Raw genomic sequence first — 17,506 nt, 5'->3', positions numbered from 1 at the left:
TCTGCCTGCTTTATATTCCCTGAAAGCTAATTAGATTGTGCCCATCAGATTAAGGATGGATCTGCCTTCTCCAGCTCACTGACTCAAATGTTAATCTCTTCTGGCAACACTCACACAGGCACACCAGGATTAATACTTTGCTTCTCTCAATCCACTCAAGTTGACACTCAGTGTTAACCATCACACCTCCAAATCAGGAAACAGTGTGAACAAAATATTAACCTAAAAGAACCTGAGATTTGTAAATAAGCATGTGACAGCATGTTCAACTTTTCCGGTAATCAAAGAAAATGCTAAAACAAATAACTATGTATGTTTCTCATGCACAGAATTAACTATGATTTTAAATTTACTGTTTAATTCTGGCAAGAAACTCCGAGATAAGCACTGGTACTCTTGATTTGGAAGAAGTAAAGGTTATAGCCACAATTTATGAATGTATCAAAAGCTTTAAACACACTCCTAAACTTTGGTTGAGTAATTCTGCTTGTCGGAATAGACACTAAGGAAAAAATTACGAAATCCAGATATTTATATTCATATGGTTTATCACAGCACTATTTAACTAGCAAAGAAAATGAAACAACCTAGTAATTAAAATGAATTAAACAGCTTTTCTACTTTTATATGAGAAAATGCTCATGACATAATGTTTGGTTGTAAAAGCTCAGCACTTGAAATCACATATTCAGTAAAATCTCAAGAGTATAAAGCAAATATTCATAAATGCATTAAAAAGGGCTAAAGGTAAATAACTTTAATGTGCTAGAGATTGCAAGCAATTCTTAGGGTTTAGGTATCTTTTTGAAGTTTTCTCTATTTAATTGTTTTTCTTTTTGCACAAAGAACACGTGTTACTGTGATGAGGGGCAAAATCTTTCAGTAAAGGGCCCAAGTAACATCTACCCATCCAGTCTGTAGGGGCTCACCCAGGAGACAGCAACAGCAGCAGGGGACCTCCAACTTGGCTCCCAATAAGGGACCAGCACTGAGGATTTGGAGGGCGATTTCCCATGGGCAGTTTCTTCCCTGGAGAGAAAGAGAAAATTCACCTTCCGGACTGGATCACACCACCTCATACCTTGGAGGGCTCTGCAGCTGATTTCAGTCACAGCAGTGAATGAAGAGACAGCTAGAACTGTCAATGTCCGCTGCGCTACAGAGCAAGTTCTTGTCACTGCTCTGAACTTCTGGGTTCTCATCTTCACAATGGACTCTTGGCAATACTCTCTTTAAGAGTATTTATGGGAATTAGATGAGATAAGAACTGGTTTATTGTTGCAAGATATAGCTGAGGTTTTTTAACTTCATGAATAAATATCCAGCACATGAAGACACATTAACAATGCATTTCTTGACTTAATATCAGACTGTTATCATATAATCAAATTTTTCATATAATTATTTTTCCTTCCTAAAGTAACAGTCATTTACTTAACATTACAAACTTTCACAGTTAAATATTCTAAAATATTTCAAATGTTTCTTCGCGAGCTAATTTGCTACACGCTATGAAACACTATTTACTTTCTTTTTCAAATGATCTGGTGTCCTTACTATAAATGAAGTATGCGTTAGAGGAAGAAGGGGGCCAACATCTTTAAGTATCTCCAGTGTACTACCATTGTAATTATCTCATTAATTATTATCAAATATATTACAACGCCTAATTTGTAGATTGCTCCAATTTCAAGGATAAGAAAATTGAGGCTCAGAGAAAGAAGGTAAAATACTAAAGGTTACCCAGCTAGTAGGCGGTAACTAACCCAGATTGACGTCCAAAGCCCTGGCTCTTTAATAGCACAAGGAACTGCCACATCCTCCAGTGATGGTTGGAGCTGAGAATGATTTAGTTCTGTAACAAATGCTACTTTATTCTTGTATTTGACTTTTGTAGTGTGTGGGGCTTTCCACTTTTGCTGTTTAGTTAGTTTATTAATTTTTTGGCTCCCTTTCTGTAAGGAATTGTCTACAACATTTTGATGCCTTCAATCTGTCCCACCCTAAGAAATTAAGGAAATCTCTTATGATTATGTCTAAGGCTAGCAGGTTCTAAATTATGTCTAAGGCCAACAGGTTCTATAAGCGTGCTGTAATGACCTAATGACTTGTTCTTTGGTTACCTGGCAGGAGTTTCTGCTTCCTTCCAACTCTCCAGTTGCATTTCACACAATTAAAGAGAAAATAACTTTAATTGTTTGTGAAAATAACATTTCACAACTTTATGTGAAATGCAACTGGAAAGTTAGAAAGAAGGAGAGAAGGACTATTGTCCCACTTAGACATATATGTATCTATTACCAAAAAAAAAAGAAGTGAAACTGTTAAAGTCATCGTTGCTCGTTTCTGTTTATTAAATGCCTTTTCTGTTCCCACTGGGATTCTACCATCACTGCCTCTGTAAAACCCTGGCATTCAGGCAACCTTGCCTCCATTTTAGGCATGAAGAAATCAAGATTCAGGGCTTCCCCACAGAAGGCCAAAGGCATTCTGTGAGTAGTTTACTTCAGTTCAACATGCCCGTGCTGCACATGGCAGTTTGACTAAAGATCCCAAGCAGCGGTGGCTCTTCATGACCTAACCGAAGAGAATCATGAGTGCTTTCCCACTATGCCAAGAAGGCCTGGAGTTTGTGCAGCCCAGGTGGAGGGGAGCAAAGCTTCTATGCTGCACATCTCCAGGGGTCAGCCTCTCATTGTATTCAACGCAGAGGACAGCCCCAAAGGCACTGTTCACACATTGCACAGACAGCTGGCCTGGCTCTCTGGATTGTGCAGGACAGGCCTTAATGGCAGAAGGTAGAGGAGAGGAGGGAGCCACAAAAGTGCTTGGGAAAGTATCAAGTAAACAATGAAAAGCAGCACAGGACGGTTCAGACATCACACAGAAGCACAGGGTGTTCCCCTGGGCAGGGATTTAAAACAAGGGCTCCAAATTCCTTGTCTTTGGGTAGAATGGGCAGATGACGCTATGATACATTTTTTGTAGGTGGTGCCAGTTGACTGACTTGCATTTAACGAACCAAGGTATGTATGGAAATCCATGTGTAGGTTTTCATGTCAAAAGTAGAGCAAATTCACAAACTCCACTGTGTCTGGGAGCTTCAGAGAAAGGCAATGGGAACAAATCACCTGACCCTTGCCCGGCAATTCTTCCTGTTTTGGAATAATCTTTGCTAAACAGGCCATCCATGGGTACAGGGCTCGCAAAGGCCAACAAGACAGGGACTCTTCCCCAGGGACAAATGCCCGGCGGCTGGCTCAGAGAGGCCGCCCAGCCATCCAGCGGCGGCGCAGCCAGCCAAGATTTCAACACAGATCTGCTCTGTTTGGTCACCATCCCCGACAGTGTTGGGCCAGGTCATCATTTCACATCAGGGAGTTTTCCTTGCCCTCCAGGGGGACTTCTCAGGCACTACCTCTGTATCCGGTAGTGGCAGATGGAAAGAGAAACAGTTAGAAAAGTGTGGTTCTTGCGCAGGAAAGTTGGAGCACAGAAGAGTTCAGAAGTGGGCGGGTGTGTGTTTAAAAAAAAAAAAAAAGGGTGGAAACCCCACCAGCCAAGTCTGCAGAAAAAAAAATAAATGAAGTCTGCCTATCTCCGGGCCAGAGCCCCTCCCCTCGGCCCGCGCGGGAGGCGTGTGACCCAGGTGCCGCTTCCTCCCGCCGCTGAGGGTCAGGATCCCGGGAGCGCGACCCTCCCTCGGCCCGGCCCGGCCCGTCCCCGCGGCGTCTGCCCGGGCTGACGCCCAGGACCGTGGGCCATGAGCAGCCCCAACCGCACGGCGCAGCCCCTCGACCTCGGTGAGTACCCGCCGTGGGAAGGGGTCCTGGGGGCCCGCGGGAGGCCGAGGCCCGCAGCAAGCAGCCAGGGGGCCAAGCCGCGGCCACGGAAGCCCGGGTGTCCCGGTCGGTGCCCGGCCTCCCGGCGGAGGAGGCGCCCGCTGGGCTCTGATCCCGGCTCCAGCCCCTGTTCCCGGTGCCTTGTCCCTGTCCCGCGTCCCGGACGCCGTCCCGGAGCTGGAGAGGCCGCCAGCCCGCCCGCCCGGGGCGCGTCGCCCGCCTTGTGTTTCTTTGTGCGGGGCATGTGAAGTGTCAGGGGCCAGAATCGTCCCCCTAAAGAACAGTTAGGGAAGAGTCCACACCAAGTTGCGTCTGTGCTGCTCCCCAGCCTGGGGCGGGCCGGGCGCGCCCGGGTGAACTCCAGGCAACTCCAGCCTTGCCCCGGGACGTGCTGGCTCCGCTGGGCACCGCAGGGGCACACAGACGCGGGGGAGTCGCCGGCCTGAATCCTTTGGGGGCTCGTAATTCCTCACTGCTTGTTTTCTTTCTCTTTTAAACCATCACGGTTTCTTGCTGACGGGAAATCATATGCGATGAAAGTTTTTGTAGGTACTTGGAAACATTGCTGGGCCTCCTCTGCCCTTTTCCTCTGCCACTGGGCTTTTGCAATAAAAATTACCATTTTATTTAACCAAAAAGCCTAATGCATGCCCCTGTCATCCCCCACCCTGGCGCGGTCCAATCCTGAGAGCCTGTCAGAGAGAAGCTGTCCTGAGCCTATCATGTGATAACGTTACCTTACTAACATGATAATGATATGGGTATTGGAGACACCAGCTCTCTTAGAAGTCTTTGAAATCCAGAGGGCTGTGAGGCCTCACCCCTCACCCTGCCGGAGCTTGGCATGGATGAGCGTGGCTTCGGTCTACGTGTGTACACTGCACTGCGTGTGCCCATGGCTCTGCTTGGGCCAGCCTGGGAGTGCACAGGCATCAAAGGTGCTTGGGAGTGAGGCCCCTCGGTATGCACTGGGATCGTCTGCACTGCCTGTTAGCAAGGCAGCCTCTCAGCTCCACTTTACTCATCTGCAAAGCAGGAATAATACCAGGAGAGTCCTTATCTTAGCAGTAAGAAGTGCGTATAAATGGCTCCGCACAGAGACGGACACAACCCAAGTGCTGGATCCAGGCTGGGCATCTTTATATAATTGTATGTGGTTCTCAGAGTTCACATGCTTTAGTGTGATTGTGCGTGTGTCTTGAGCACGTATTTGTGTGTGTGTATATGGCGCGGCCTGGGTTAAAGGGACAGAAGCCACTGTCCTTATTCCAATTTAGGCACTGAGGAGGTGAGGCTGAAAGGCATCCCCATGCCTGAAGAGGATGGGCTTGCCAGACCGCTGCCCCATGCCCAGCCCAGCCCAGCCCCACAAGCAGTTTTCCAGGACTCAGGTTTCTGACCTTGGGAGACAAACAGCGGTGGCTGGCGTGCTATTCCACATTAGGCTTCAGATTGATTTATGGCAGGATTCCTGCTGTGCTGGAACTGCAGGAGGGTGGGGGGAGGCAGCTATTTCTTGCTACCAACTCAGGCAGGATGTGTCTATATCCTGTCTCAGTTTATGTAGCTGCTCATCAGATCCAGAGGTTAGAGTGGAGAGGACCCACTTCCGCCAGGCAGGCTTGCTCTGCTCAGGTGGGCTAGGCCCCAAAACCACAGTTACTGCTCGTGAGTCATGCACAGCAATTCATTTACCTTACCCTTGGATGGAAGGGATCAAGGCTCAGTGAGGAGACACGGCCAGGTTTGGCAGCTTTATATAGAATTCACCGCCTCTGGCAGAAGCAGAGGATTCCATTAAGTGCCAAATGAAATTCCACCTCAGCCATTGCTCAATTCCTCCAGATGTCACTGGCACTGGGAGTCACATGGTGCTGGCAGTCAGCAGCTGGACCTTTCCAAGGGTGCCTGTGGTTAGGCAAGTATTTCTGGGGACTTGCAGAGCTCCCTGGAGAGGAAAGGGGTGGGAAGTACAAAGCATTCTAGGAGCTTGCGGTGGGAACAAATGAACCCATCTGCAATGCTTAGGAAAAGGCCTCCTCAGCAGGGGTGAGAGGTTGGGGCAAGCCAAGTCAGCATGCCTCTTCTGGTGGCAGACCTGCGTATACATCTGTGCCTCAAGTGTTTGTCTGAGGCCGCAGCCAAACCATCTTCCAGTAACTGAGGACACGCAAAGTGCCCGCAAGCATGCTGTAAACACAAAACCAAACAAACAGTAAAGTTAACAGTGAATGAAGAGTTAAAAATAGGAGAAAGACATCTTCTCGCTACCGCAAAGGCAATTGCTTTATTTCTTGAGGATAATCCTTCCAGAAGTAAATTTGCCAATACAAATATTTCTTATTTTACATAATAAAGTGTATTTCATGTGTTTTAGTTCGTCTTGTTCTTTTCCATCAGAATATCTCTTAAACATGATAACTTAACACCATGTAGAGACTAGCCCATTCTTCCCAGGGCTGCACAATAAGAATTGTATGAATATATGAATGACCTTGGTATTGTATTTAACCAATTCCTCTTCCAATGGGCATTTAGGCTGTGTGCAAACTTCATTTAATTTTTTAAACCAAACACAGTATTCCTGTGACAATGAGTAAGTAGGGTTTACGTGCAAGTGATTGTAAACTGTTAGGATAAATTCCCCTACCTCAGCATTTAATTTCTGTATCCATTTAAAATGTTAGTAGATCTTGAGAAACTACCCTCCTAAAGGTCATACCAGTTTCCTATGCTCAAAAATAGCCTATGAAAGTCACCATTTCTCTGCATCCTCACACTGCATTTTTTTTTTTAATCTTGGCCAAACTGATGAGTATAAAAAAACACTGTTACTTTGGAATAAGCCTCTGTAATTAAGTAAGGCTAAGCATGTTTTCTTACTTCCGTAAGAGGTTGTATTACTCTTCTGGGAAGTGTCGGTTGATGCCTTTGTTCATTTCCTCTTGGCACCCCACCCCTGGGAGGAAACGTGACCCAGAAGTGAAAGGATGTGTCCTCATCACATGATGAGTGACAGGCAGAGCAGAGGCCACAGCAACATCCGTGCTGTGGAGTCAGCCCTGGGTTTGACTGTGCTCCAATGTTCACCAGCTTTGAGAGAGATCGGAGGTACCTCGGCACCTCAGTCTTCCCATCTGTGAGTGGTAATAACTGAAATCACCTGAAAGCAACAGCAGAAGGGACTGGCCCTGCACCCATAGCAGAGGCTTGGGAGGTGGCTTTTGTTAGTGGAATTCATTGGAGCAAGGCTGGCCTGAGGATCACCCTGCAGACCACTGTTGTTTTCAGCTTTTGATAAAATAACAACTTAGTACTTAGACACCAAGCCCTGGTAATGGCCTTACCTGGGTCTCCCCTGCACACCCTCTCTGATAGGCATGTTCTTTTTTTCTTTTTTTTTTTCTTTTCTTTTTCTTTTTTTTTTTTTGAGACAGAGTCTTGTGCTCTGTTACTCAGGCTGGAGTGCAGTGGTACGATCACGGCTCATTGCAACCTCCACCTCCTGCGTCGAAGAGATTCTCTGCCTCAACCTCCCAAGTGGCTGGGACTACAGGCACACACCACCATATCCAGCTAATTTGTGAATTTTTTATAGCGGTTCAGTGGGAGATAAGCCGCCACAGGGCACCCAGGCACTGGGGATACAGCCAGGCTGTAGACACAGGCTGCCAGAACCCACAGGCAACCCAGGCCAAGCCAAGGGGAGCATTGCAGGGTGTGTGGTCCACAACCTGTATGTGCCAGGCAGGGCACGCTGCTGTGGCTCTGCACACAGAGGGATGCTTAAGGCACAGACACTCAGGACCTGCCTGCCACCCCCAGCTCCTCAGCCAGGCCTGTGTGCCCTGTCCCCCCCAGTCCGCCATTGCACCCATGCCCTGCTCTCTGTGGTCAGGCCTGGCCTGCACTGGGCTGCTGCTGCCCTTACCTACCTCAACGGCTGGCTCGGGGTGGTCCTCAAGCCCTCCCCCATGCACCTTTCCAGGCCTGCTACCTTTCCAGCCTCACCCCTCACAACTGCCCATGTCAGGCTCCTCAACACACGGAGTGCCCAGGGCACAGGCATCTGCTGGTCTGCTAGGACTCAGCTTCCCAAGCCTAGAAAACCACCCATCACGGCCGTGGGCACAGCTGCAGCCCTGACAGATTCCTGAGTCTGCCCTCTTCCCAGAATTCTGACTTCCCAAGGGGCTCTGTGACCCTGCCTGTACCTGACTCAAGGCCTGGCACAGAGAGGTGTTTGCTGAGCCTCTTTGAAGCCGGTGGGTAATTGCAGGGATGACCCCAAACCCATCCACGTTCCCAGGACTGCCACCATTCCAATGCCAAAAGAGCCTTTAAAAAGCCTTCAGTCAGGAGCTCCTGGTCTAGAACTTGGCATGGACGTGGAGACCAGTAAATAAGAAGTTTAGGCGAACAGGAGTCAAATTCCAAAGGCACAATTGTTGGGCCCCAGGAATCCCACCTAGTCCTTCCCACCTTCTTACCCAGCTGGGGTTCATTTTTGCATCCTTCCCTCTTCTTCTGTCCCTACCTCCCTCTCATCTTGGCCTGGGTTTTCTTCAGATCCTCACATAATCTGAACTTCCAAGAGAATGCGGGCTCCAGCCTTAGTTATTATACATTTTCATTTTTCTACATTCTTCTAGAACGACGTTCCTGTACCAAATCTTAGCCCATGGCAGAAACTGGCAAGAGCCTGTTTCCCGCATGCAAGCAGAGTCTGGCCCACCGACACTGGTTCCTTCTTGGGCAAGGCGAAGGTTGGGCGGGCCCTGACATCACCGGAGAGGCTGTGCGGTTCTGACCCCTTCACAAGCAAGCACTGGGCTTGGGGAGGGGTGCCTGCCTCGCCTGGGGTCCCCCAGCTCCAGATGGGGGCGAAGCAGGGCTCTGTGGTCCCTGCTCCCACCCCCGCTCTGCTGGCATCACTGCCTCTCCTTCAGAACTCTTCATGGAGCTGCATTCTAGTCTCTCTTATTCCGCGTATCCATGTGAAAGCCAGATACCCCTCCTCTTATTGTGAAAACACTGAAGTCACACACTGCTTGGGGCCAGCAGGCACAATACTGACCCCTTTCTAGCGTTCAGGGGAAGAAGCTCCATTTCAGGGCATGGAGAGCCAGCCCTGGGCAGGGTGGCCCTGGTTATCTCCCTGCCTCCCTGGCACACCCTGATGGCGTTGTCTATCTGCACTTTGCATATGATCATTCTGACTGACACATCCTTGCAGAGAGTCACTGCCAGAGCGCCTCGTACCCGCTGCTCCCACATGCAGTGGGCAATTTTATGAGGGACTCAAGCACAGAGCTTCCAACTGACCCAGCCTTGCCACTCTTCCTCCTAGAACTCTGGAATGGACAGCCTTCACATTTTATCAGCAGTCGATGGGCACATGTTCTCAGCAGAGTCTTAAAAGGGGGAAAACTACAGGTTGCCAGATCAAAACCTGATAAAACAATGATGCGTCTGGTGTGGGGCCCAGCCATGCCCTTCTCCTGTGTTCACTGGGCAACAGTCCGCTGGAGGTGAAATCCAGTTTCACTGGAGAAACTCACCCAATGCTCCTGCTGAAACCTACACACAGGCCTTAGTGATGCTAGAAGCTTCAAGTTCAGACTCCCCTTCTGAATTCTTTTAAACCTTTAGCTCAAATAGACTTTGTGTCGATTTGCTAGTGATAAAGGATTAGCTTTGAAATCTGAGAATGAGGTTTTGAATCTGGATCCGCTGTGAGCTGGCTGTGACTTGGGACAAGTTGCTGGTCCATCACCTGGGACAGGGATGGCTTCACAGGGGTAGAACCTGCCCAGCAGGGTCCTGGACTTCCTTGATTTAGTGCTCTCCTGTTGCTATCTTCAAATTCTCTTGCAAACAAGGGGCCTCATGTTTTTATTTTGCACTGGACTCTGCAAAATCTATCGCTAATCCTGATCCTGTCAATGGAGCTAATAATAGTCTCCACCTCAGGGCTTTGCTCGGAGGATTCAGTGTATCCCCATAGATAAACATCCTAGGGTAACGCCTGGTACGTGTTCATAATTGTGTTTAATTGCTTCCACTTACTGAGTGCTTGTGTGTGCTTAAATGCCAGTTTCCTCCCCGCTGCCCCACCCCCTCCTTGCTCCCCAGACTCCTCTCTGTTTGCTCCTTGCCACGGAAAACCATCCATCTGGATCTGTGTGGTCCCATGGAGCCCAGGGCAAGGCCCTCTCCCTGCTGATGCTGCTCTTTCATGTTTTTATCCAAGAGTTGGCACTGCAGTGGGGAGCAGCCTAGAAAACACACACAGGCCCTGCTGTTAGCCACACATGCCAGCTGTGTAACGGGGAGCAAACCTCTTACCTTCTGGGGTCCCATTTCCTCACATCACCCCGGAGAGAGGTCATCTTTACCCCCGCCACCTCATCTGGGAGCCAGCCCCTCAGCCACTCATACTTGGGCTGTCTGCTTCTCCATGAAGAAGAGTAGGCTCTTTGAAAGCATCCTACGAGTGAAGGAATGAGTGAATGAGTCAGCAAATGGCTGGAGGGATGTGAAGGTCCATCCATGTAGGCAAGCAGGGTCTAGAGAGTGTCCTGGACCCCAGCAATCCCCATAGCCTCTCCCCACCCTGGGCGAAGCCCTGACCCTGGTGTACTCTAAGCTCCTCTCAGGTTGGCCCTGACCTCTCCCCTGCCTGCCAGTGCCGCCTCCCCTGCGTGTGAATGGGGGGCCTCGTCCAGCGGCTGACCTGGCCCTAATGCACTCAATGAAGACCTTTCAATGTCTTCCAGTCATTTATCCTTTTTCCTTCATGCTCCCCTTTGGACGGGCTTGGATATGGGCCTCTCTAAGGATCTGGTCTCTCTCTCTTTCTCTCTCTCTCTCTCTCTTTTCATAAGCTCCTCAGCTTTTCCAAGTCCCAGACTCCTGGCAGGGGAGCCAGGCCTTGCTTGACCATAACCTGGATGGGCTTGTCATATGAATCCCCTTCCTTCTACTTCTGCCAAACGTCTTATTTTAGTGAAATTAATTTCAGTTATGGCTGAAAATCCTGAGTATTACCTTTTTAAAAATTTTTCATAATCTTTTTTTCTTTTTCACTGATTCTCTAAACTCTCCTGAGCCATCCTTCTCTTCTGGCGACTGTAGCCCTGTCTCAGAGCGGAGACAAGGCTTCACTCCACAGATGCCATCTCATTTCACCCTCCGGCAGCCCCAGGGAGGTATTTTTATCTCCATTTTGCATGTGATGATACTGAAACTAGCAAGTAGATGTGACTTACAGAGAGCCTGCCAGCCCCTCACACACCCTTCTCTTCCCCCCTACACACAGGCTGTCTGGAAGGCTCAGTCAGGACCTGATCCCCAGGCACGCTGCTCAGAGCCCACAGTGCTTCTAGAGGCCCACAACAGTGTTTGAGTTCCTTTTAAAATCGGAGAGGAGGAAATGAACCTTTAAGATCAAATAGTACATTTGCCGTTATACCAATGCAGCCATCAGATATGATTTCTAATATTTGCTAGGAGAAGGGACCCATAAAGTAAAGCATCTCGACCCATGGAAGTCATCCTGTGCCCTGAGCTCAGCCCATTGGAGGCTGAGGAGACGGAGCCCACTGTCTCTGCCCTCCCTGCCTGGACCTGCCCCCTGTTCCCACGGCTCTGATCCTCCTCTGCGCCGCAGTCCTGGCTCCCTAGCAGTTGGATCTGTCACGGCAGGGTTCCCTGGGCTGGGCACCTGCAGGGGCAGCTCCGGGCCAGCCTCTACCTCTCCTGTGGGATTTCACAAACACAGGATTTCACTGGAGTAGATGCTTGAGAGGCTCAGTGCGTGCACTACTTGCTGTCTTTCTCTCTCTGTCTCTCTGTGTCTTTCTCATTCTCCATCTTTCTCTTACTCTTTTGTCCTTTTAAGTCAGAAGATTAGTCTACTCTTCACTTACAAGTTTAAAAATAAGTTGTCTTTGCCCTATTTCATTATTACATAAGCAGCTCATGTTCGTTGAAGAATTGTAGGAACGAGATCAAGTGGAGGGATGTAGGTAGAATCTCTCTGAGGACGAGGGTGACTTTGAGTTAGAGTCTGTTGTCCTGATCTAAGCTTTCAGTTACCTGTAGTACAGTATTACTGAGAGAGAGAGAGACAGAGAGAGAGAGACTGGTTCATTTAAATTTTATACAGTACATTGTTACAATTGTTTTAACTTTATTATTTGTTATTGTTGTTAATATCTTACTATGTCACATTTATAAAATAAACTAATTTATGAAATAAACTTTATCGTAGGTATTTGCATATAGGAACACTATCATGTATGTAAGGTTCAGTGGTATCTTTGGTTTCAGGCATCCACTGGGGGTCTTGGAAAGCATCCCCCATAGGTAAGGGAGAACTGCTGATGCATGGGACAGATAGGAGATCACCCAATGGCAGCTCAGAGGGAGATTAGGGCACATATAAGGCTGGAGGACCTCAGCCAGTGTAAGGAGCCCAGAGGGGAGCCCTGGAGAGCCTCTGGGAGCAGCGATCATCTCAGATTGGGGCCCAAGGAACGCTGATGCAGGGCACAGCACTACAGCAGACTCTTGGCACAGGCACCCGAGGTTGGGCACGCCCTGGCAAGCGTCCACGCTGCCCTGCTCCACACCTAGTGAGGACATGTAACACACACAGTGCCTCCTTTAATGCTGAAGGCATCACACAGATGCACATATTATTAATTCCAGTTTAGAAAGAGAGAAAGTGAGGCTCAAAGGGACGATTTCCCCAGGGCTTCCTTGTGTATCACTGACACACTCCCTCCTGGAAGCGAGGGGTGCCTTCCTCCAGCTCTGGGACTCTGCAGCGTGCCCTGCTGGGAGAGGCTGCCCATGACTCCTTACCCTTCTGCTCAGCTCCTTACAGCCCTGAGGTGGCTCTCCTGGGCTTCTTTGTTCCCCCCCACACCTGGGAACACTTGTGCTCCCTTTGCCATCCTCTGCAGGCACCCACCTGTGGCCCAGCAGCTGCTAATGCAGTGCTCAGAGTGGAAGACAAGGGCAGCAGGCCAACCCACTCTCCCCCGGGGAAGCAGTGGGCAGCTGCCTCCCAAGGTCACTGCAGGGGCACTGGGAGAGAATAATGTCCCCACCAACTCCTGGCCAATTCCTGGAATGCCTCCACCGTGAAACCACCCCTGGGCTGGCAGCTTTGTTCTGTGTTAAAATATAACAAGCCAGCCAGAGGACCATTGTCACCGCATGACTGCAATTTCTGTTACACTTTGCTAGGCACTTTCAAATCTATTTCTTCTCTTCATTCGAGAGATGCTGGTCTCCCTCTTCCACAGGTATATAAAGCAGAGTTCAGGGAAGTTCAGTGACTTGGCAGAATTTACACAACCAGGTGGCAATGGAGGGAGCCAGACTGGACCAGTCCCTTGTCTCTGACTCCTTTGTGAGTACACTGTTTGAGCCACAGAAGCTCATTCTTCATTCTTAAGCGGGAAGGGCTGAGGCTGAAGAGTCATTGGAAGTAAGAAACAGACGTTGGCCTTCTGTTCTCCTGCCCACTCTCCCTTCCCTCCCTGTACACACACACATACATACACACACACACACATACACACACACACACACACACGCACACCCACAAGCACACACACATTTCTTCCTATACACCACCTTCTTGCGTTTCTTAGCAGCAAACAGGTATCAGCCCCAGACCTGAGGCAGACCCTTGGGGATCTGGTTTGGGACACAGCAGACAGGCATTTGGTCTAGGGGTCCTACTGACCTCCCAAAGATAGCCAAAAACAAATGTAAGAACTGCTGCCTACAGCATCTTTTGGCCATGGGTGTCAGGTGCCCTGTGCTTTTGAAACTTTTTCTACTCCACTATTTTTGGGACCCTGTTCCCATTTCTTTGCCTCAGTATAGAGCACCTGCCATGTAGAATATCTCCTCATGGCCTCCTCTGTCTGCATCTCACTCAAGGTCATTGTGGCCATCAGACCCCACCTGGCAGACAGAGACACATGGATTTTGAGAATTCAGCAAGGCTGTTTTGCTCATTTTGGCTTTGGGTTCCGCACTAACTCTCGCAGACTATTCTGCAATGAACCCTCCCTAAGTCTATTGTAAAGAAAACAGCAGCAGCTTTCCCCAATCACGCCCCAGTAGTTCAATATTTGGGTCAGTTTCCAAATATGACTCCTATATGCATTTGCCCTTATTCCCAGCCTATCACATGATGTGGAGTCCTTTTCTACATTTCAAGTCTGCAGGGACCTTTTGGGTAGCAGGTGTCATGAGCCCCGAACCTTTAGCTTTGCATTGACTTATAGTGAATACAGTCAAGAGCCCCGCCATTAGACATCCCAGTCCAATCTGAGGAGCTTTGCTTTTAATCCAGGGAGTCCCTACTATGTGCAAGGCGCTGCACAGGAGACACAAAGGGACAAAGACCATATCTTCAAAGGGCCTTCAGCCTGGTTAGGAAGGGAAGACCCAGGAGCATCAAAAAACACAGCAAGTTGAAATACTGATCAGAGACACACGGCCCAGCAGACTGCTCATTGCACCTGGCTCAGAAACAGGTAGCAGTGTCAGGCTGCTTTGGGATGAAAGCCACATGTTTTTGAACTTTCAAAAGAAGGGACTCCTCACCTGGGATCCCCACCCTACAAGACACACACACAAAAGAACATCAGAACTACAAACCTCTATTGCAGTATTTTTATTTTTGACTTTCTTTTTGCAGCAGTGGCAATTTTATAAAATCAATTCTTAGATGAAATATAGAAATACATAAGAGATAAAAGTCCATCTGACCCAGCTGAATAAGGAATAAGGCCTGGTGACCATACCCCAAGGGCCTCTTGCTATGGCTTCCTCCCGAGACAAGCTTGAAGTCTCCTGCCTGGTGCCTTCCAGCGCCAGAGCGGCTAACTGATGCTCAGTTCACTAATTGCTGTCAAGGAGGACACTTTGAGGCCTAGATCTCAGAGGATCCCTTCATAGTAGACGTCTCTGCCCCATGCAGTTGTAAAATAGGTTCATTGTGGTTAAATATTTGCCTACAGCCAACGGCAATGAACATACAGCTGTTTATCACTTTACCAATTAATTCCGTGAGAAAAATGCTTATCAAACTTCAGAAGCTTTATGCTCAAACTCCAGGAAGAAAACCTGAAATGTTACAAATGAGACCGGATACAAAATTCTATCGTGAGAGCAATTCATCCACAAAGTGATGACTAATCACTTTATACATCCCTGGTTCCTCCATCGTCGGAAACTCCTAGGGTGGGTCTTCCCTGCCATCAGTCCTCAGAACTGAGAGGGGACAAAGGTGTGGGATGAGATGCCTGCCCCTGAAGCATTGCTGGGCTTCTTGGGGCAGCAGGGTTCACCTCACGACAGGAATAAAAAGCATCCAGTCTTCCTGCTGAGAAATTTCTTATCACACAAATTCAGGTTTCAGATCGAATTGCCTATGACTTATTGTGATTAATTGCTGAAATGGCTAAATAGCTATCTAGCTATTTAGAGAATAACTTCACAGAGTATAAGTCCCCCATGTAAGTGGGTGCTTTTCTAGCTAATATGAAATGATAGTAAATTTTGACCTAGTTAGATACAGTCTCAGCTTGTTGAATTAAAATTTTGTGCTTGAAAAGACAAGACGTTGGCGATCAGCGCTGACTGCTGAGGACCCTCTAACTCTGGAGATTAAATTGGTAAAGAGAAGTTGCAGGGATATATAGCAGGAAGAACAGTGCTAACGTGCAGAGCTCACTACATGCAGCAATGTTGCCTGACGGCCTTTACCCCTGCCCGTGATCCTGTGCTGCAAGTGGGTGCTCCAGGCAGTGCCCCATCCTCAAGGTACAGGACATGGCTGTGAGCGTCAGGTCATGATTCAAACTCAGGGGGTCCAACCCCTAGACTATCTCTTAACCGTTGCACACCACCACCCCTCATATGTGCGGAAATGGAGTTTCAGGGAAGAACAGAGTATCCTTTCACAAGAGGAGTCAAAGAAAGTTGGTTCAAGCAGGCTGCCGAGTACATTTATTTATATCAGGCTTTGGTAATTCGCCCTGGGTCATTTCTTATTTCAGAATCCTGGAGCCTCGGAAAAACCCCTTTGGGACAGGCTATTTTTAAACGATTCGTTTGAGTGAAATGAAGTTTGTCACTCACTGAGAAAACCAACAATGCTAGGGGAAGTCAAAATGCCCCTTTCAGGACATGGCGGTCACAGGCGGATGAAATCCATGGTGTTCCTTCAGAGTTCCAGTGAGCTAGTGTTTCCCGCTCATGGGCACTTCTAAGCCTTATTATTATTATTTCCTGGAGGCTTTTGTCCTCTGCCTAATTCGCTTCATGGTCCTTTTCCCCTCTGTTTCCAGAGTGGTGCTTTTGGTAAAAGGCTTCTCTGAGGTTGCAACATCTCAGAGGCAAAATTATCTGAGTTTCCGGCCACATCTCGCCTTCCTCGGCCCAGGGCTATGGGAACAGAGGCTGAGCTGTCTGGTGATGAAACACTGGCCTCTTACTGCCCTGTCTCCTGCCCTGAGAGCCCAAGTGATTCTAAAAGATGGTTCTCCTTTGAGTTCCCTGCGTGTGAGGCCCTCCCCAAAGAGAAACAGGTTCTCTTGGCTGCAGTTCATGATGTCTCCTTCTGAGACCACAGCTCCACTCAGGGAGTCTTGTGCTGCAACCCACCACTGTCCAGAGCTGCTCCAGCCTCCCTGGACCAAGCCCTAAGCATAGCCAGGCTGTGGCCACTTGCATGGACCCCTTCTGGTACATCCCCATTCCACTCTGGGGTTCAGGATTGCCTGGAGAGTCTCCTGGTACAGCGCCTCATTAACCAGTGCACTCACAGATGGGCACAAAAAGCCCAGCAGAGCCACATGCCTCCCATCCCCATTGCCATCCCAGCCCTGCTGTGAGCCAGTGAGGGTGGCCTTGGGGTGCCGTTTCACCCCCTTTGGCCTCTGCTTCCCCAGCAATGCCTGTGTCCTCACAGACACTTCTGTAATCCCGAGCAGGGGCTGAGACAGCAGGGATGTGCCTGCGCTCTGACAAGAAGTGGAATATCGCATGGGCCACAGGCTTCAAGGGGACCAGGCCGGGCGACAGGCACAGCTCAGCCTCTTGGTGGCTTTGTCCCCACAGGCACCTTGCATGAGAGGCTGTGGACAAAGGCTCAGGCCTAGCATGGGGCACACACTCAATAAATGTTGACCAGGGAGGGACCAGAGAGCTCAGAGACAGGGAGGCTTAAACAGGAGCGCTTCGGCTGGGTGCGGTGGCTCACCCCTGTAATCCCAGCACTTCGGGTGGCTGCAGCGGGCAGATCACGAGGTCAGGAGTTTGAGACCGGCCAGGCCAATATGGTGGAAACCCTGTCTCTACTAAAAAATACAAACATTAGCTGGGCCGTGGTGGCAGGTGCCTGTAATCCCAGCTGCTGTTGAGGCTGAGGCAGGAGAATTGCTGGAACCTAGGAGGCAGATGTTGCAGAGAGCTGAGACCATGCCATTGCACTCCAGCCTGGGCGACACAGTGAGACATCGTCAAAAAAGGAAAGAAAGAAGAAAGAAAGAAAAAGAGAGAGGGAGGGAAGGAGGGAGGAAGGGAAGGAAGGAAGGAAGGAAGGAAGGAAGGAAGGAAGGAAGGAAGGA

The 17,506-nt window shown here is 49.0% G+C and overlaps 1 protein-coding gene and 1 long non-coding RNA gene across 2 annotated transcripts in view; one reads left to right on the top strand and one right to left on the bottom strand.

Moving 5' to 3' along the window:
* Positions 1–818: 818 nt before the first annotated feature.
* Positions 819–6,633, bottom strand: LOC116538539. Its single transcript, XR_004263672.1, has 2 exons — positions 5,243–6,633; positions 819–1,029 (listed from the first exon to the last, which is right to left on the bottom strand). It is a non-coding gene; the product is annotated as an uncharacterized LOC116538539 (long non-coding RNA).
* Positions 3,378–17,506, top strand: part of GYPC (glycophorin C (Gerbich blood group)) — a 34,907-nt gene continuing 20,778 nt past the window's right edge. Inside the window, exon 1 of the mRNA XM_032260960.1 lies at positions 3,378–3,803. Within this exon, the coding sequence (XP_032116851.1) occupies positions 3,764–3,803 (40 nt within the window). The 5' untranslated portion in view covers positions 3,378–3,763. The remainder of the gene's footprint in view (positions 3,804–17,506) is intronic.

Source organism: Sapajus apella, unplaced genomic scaffold (genome assembly GCF_009761245.1).
Source record: "Sapajus apella isolate SASKATOON/1434 unplaced genomic scaffold, GSC_monkey_1.0 scaffold120, whole genome shotgun sequence".
NCBI classification, from domain to species: Eukaryota; Metazoa; Chordata; class Mammalia; order Primates; family Cebidae; genus Sapajus; species Sapajus apella.
Note: the sequence above shows the minus strand (reverse complement) of the source record. Positions and strands in the feature narration are given on the sequence as shown.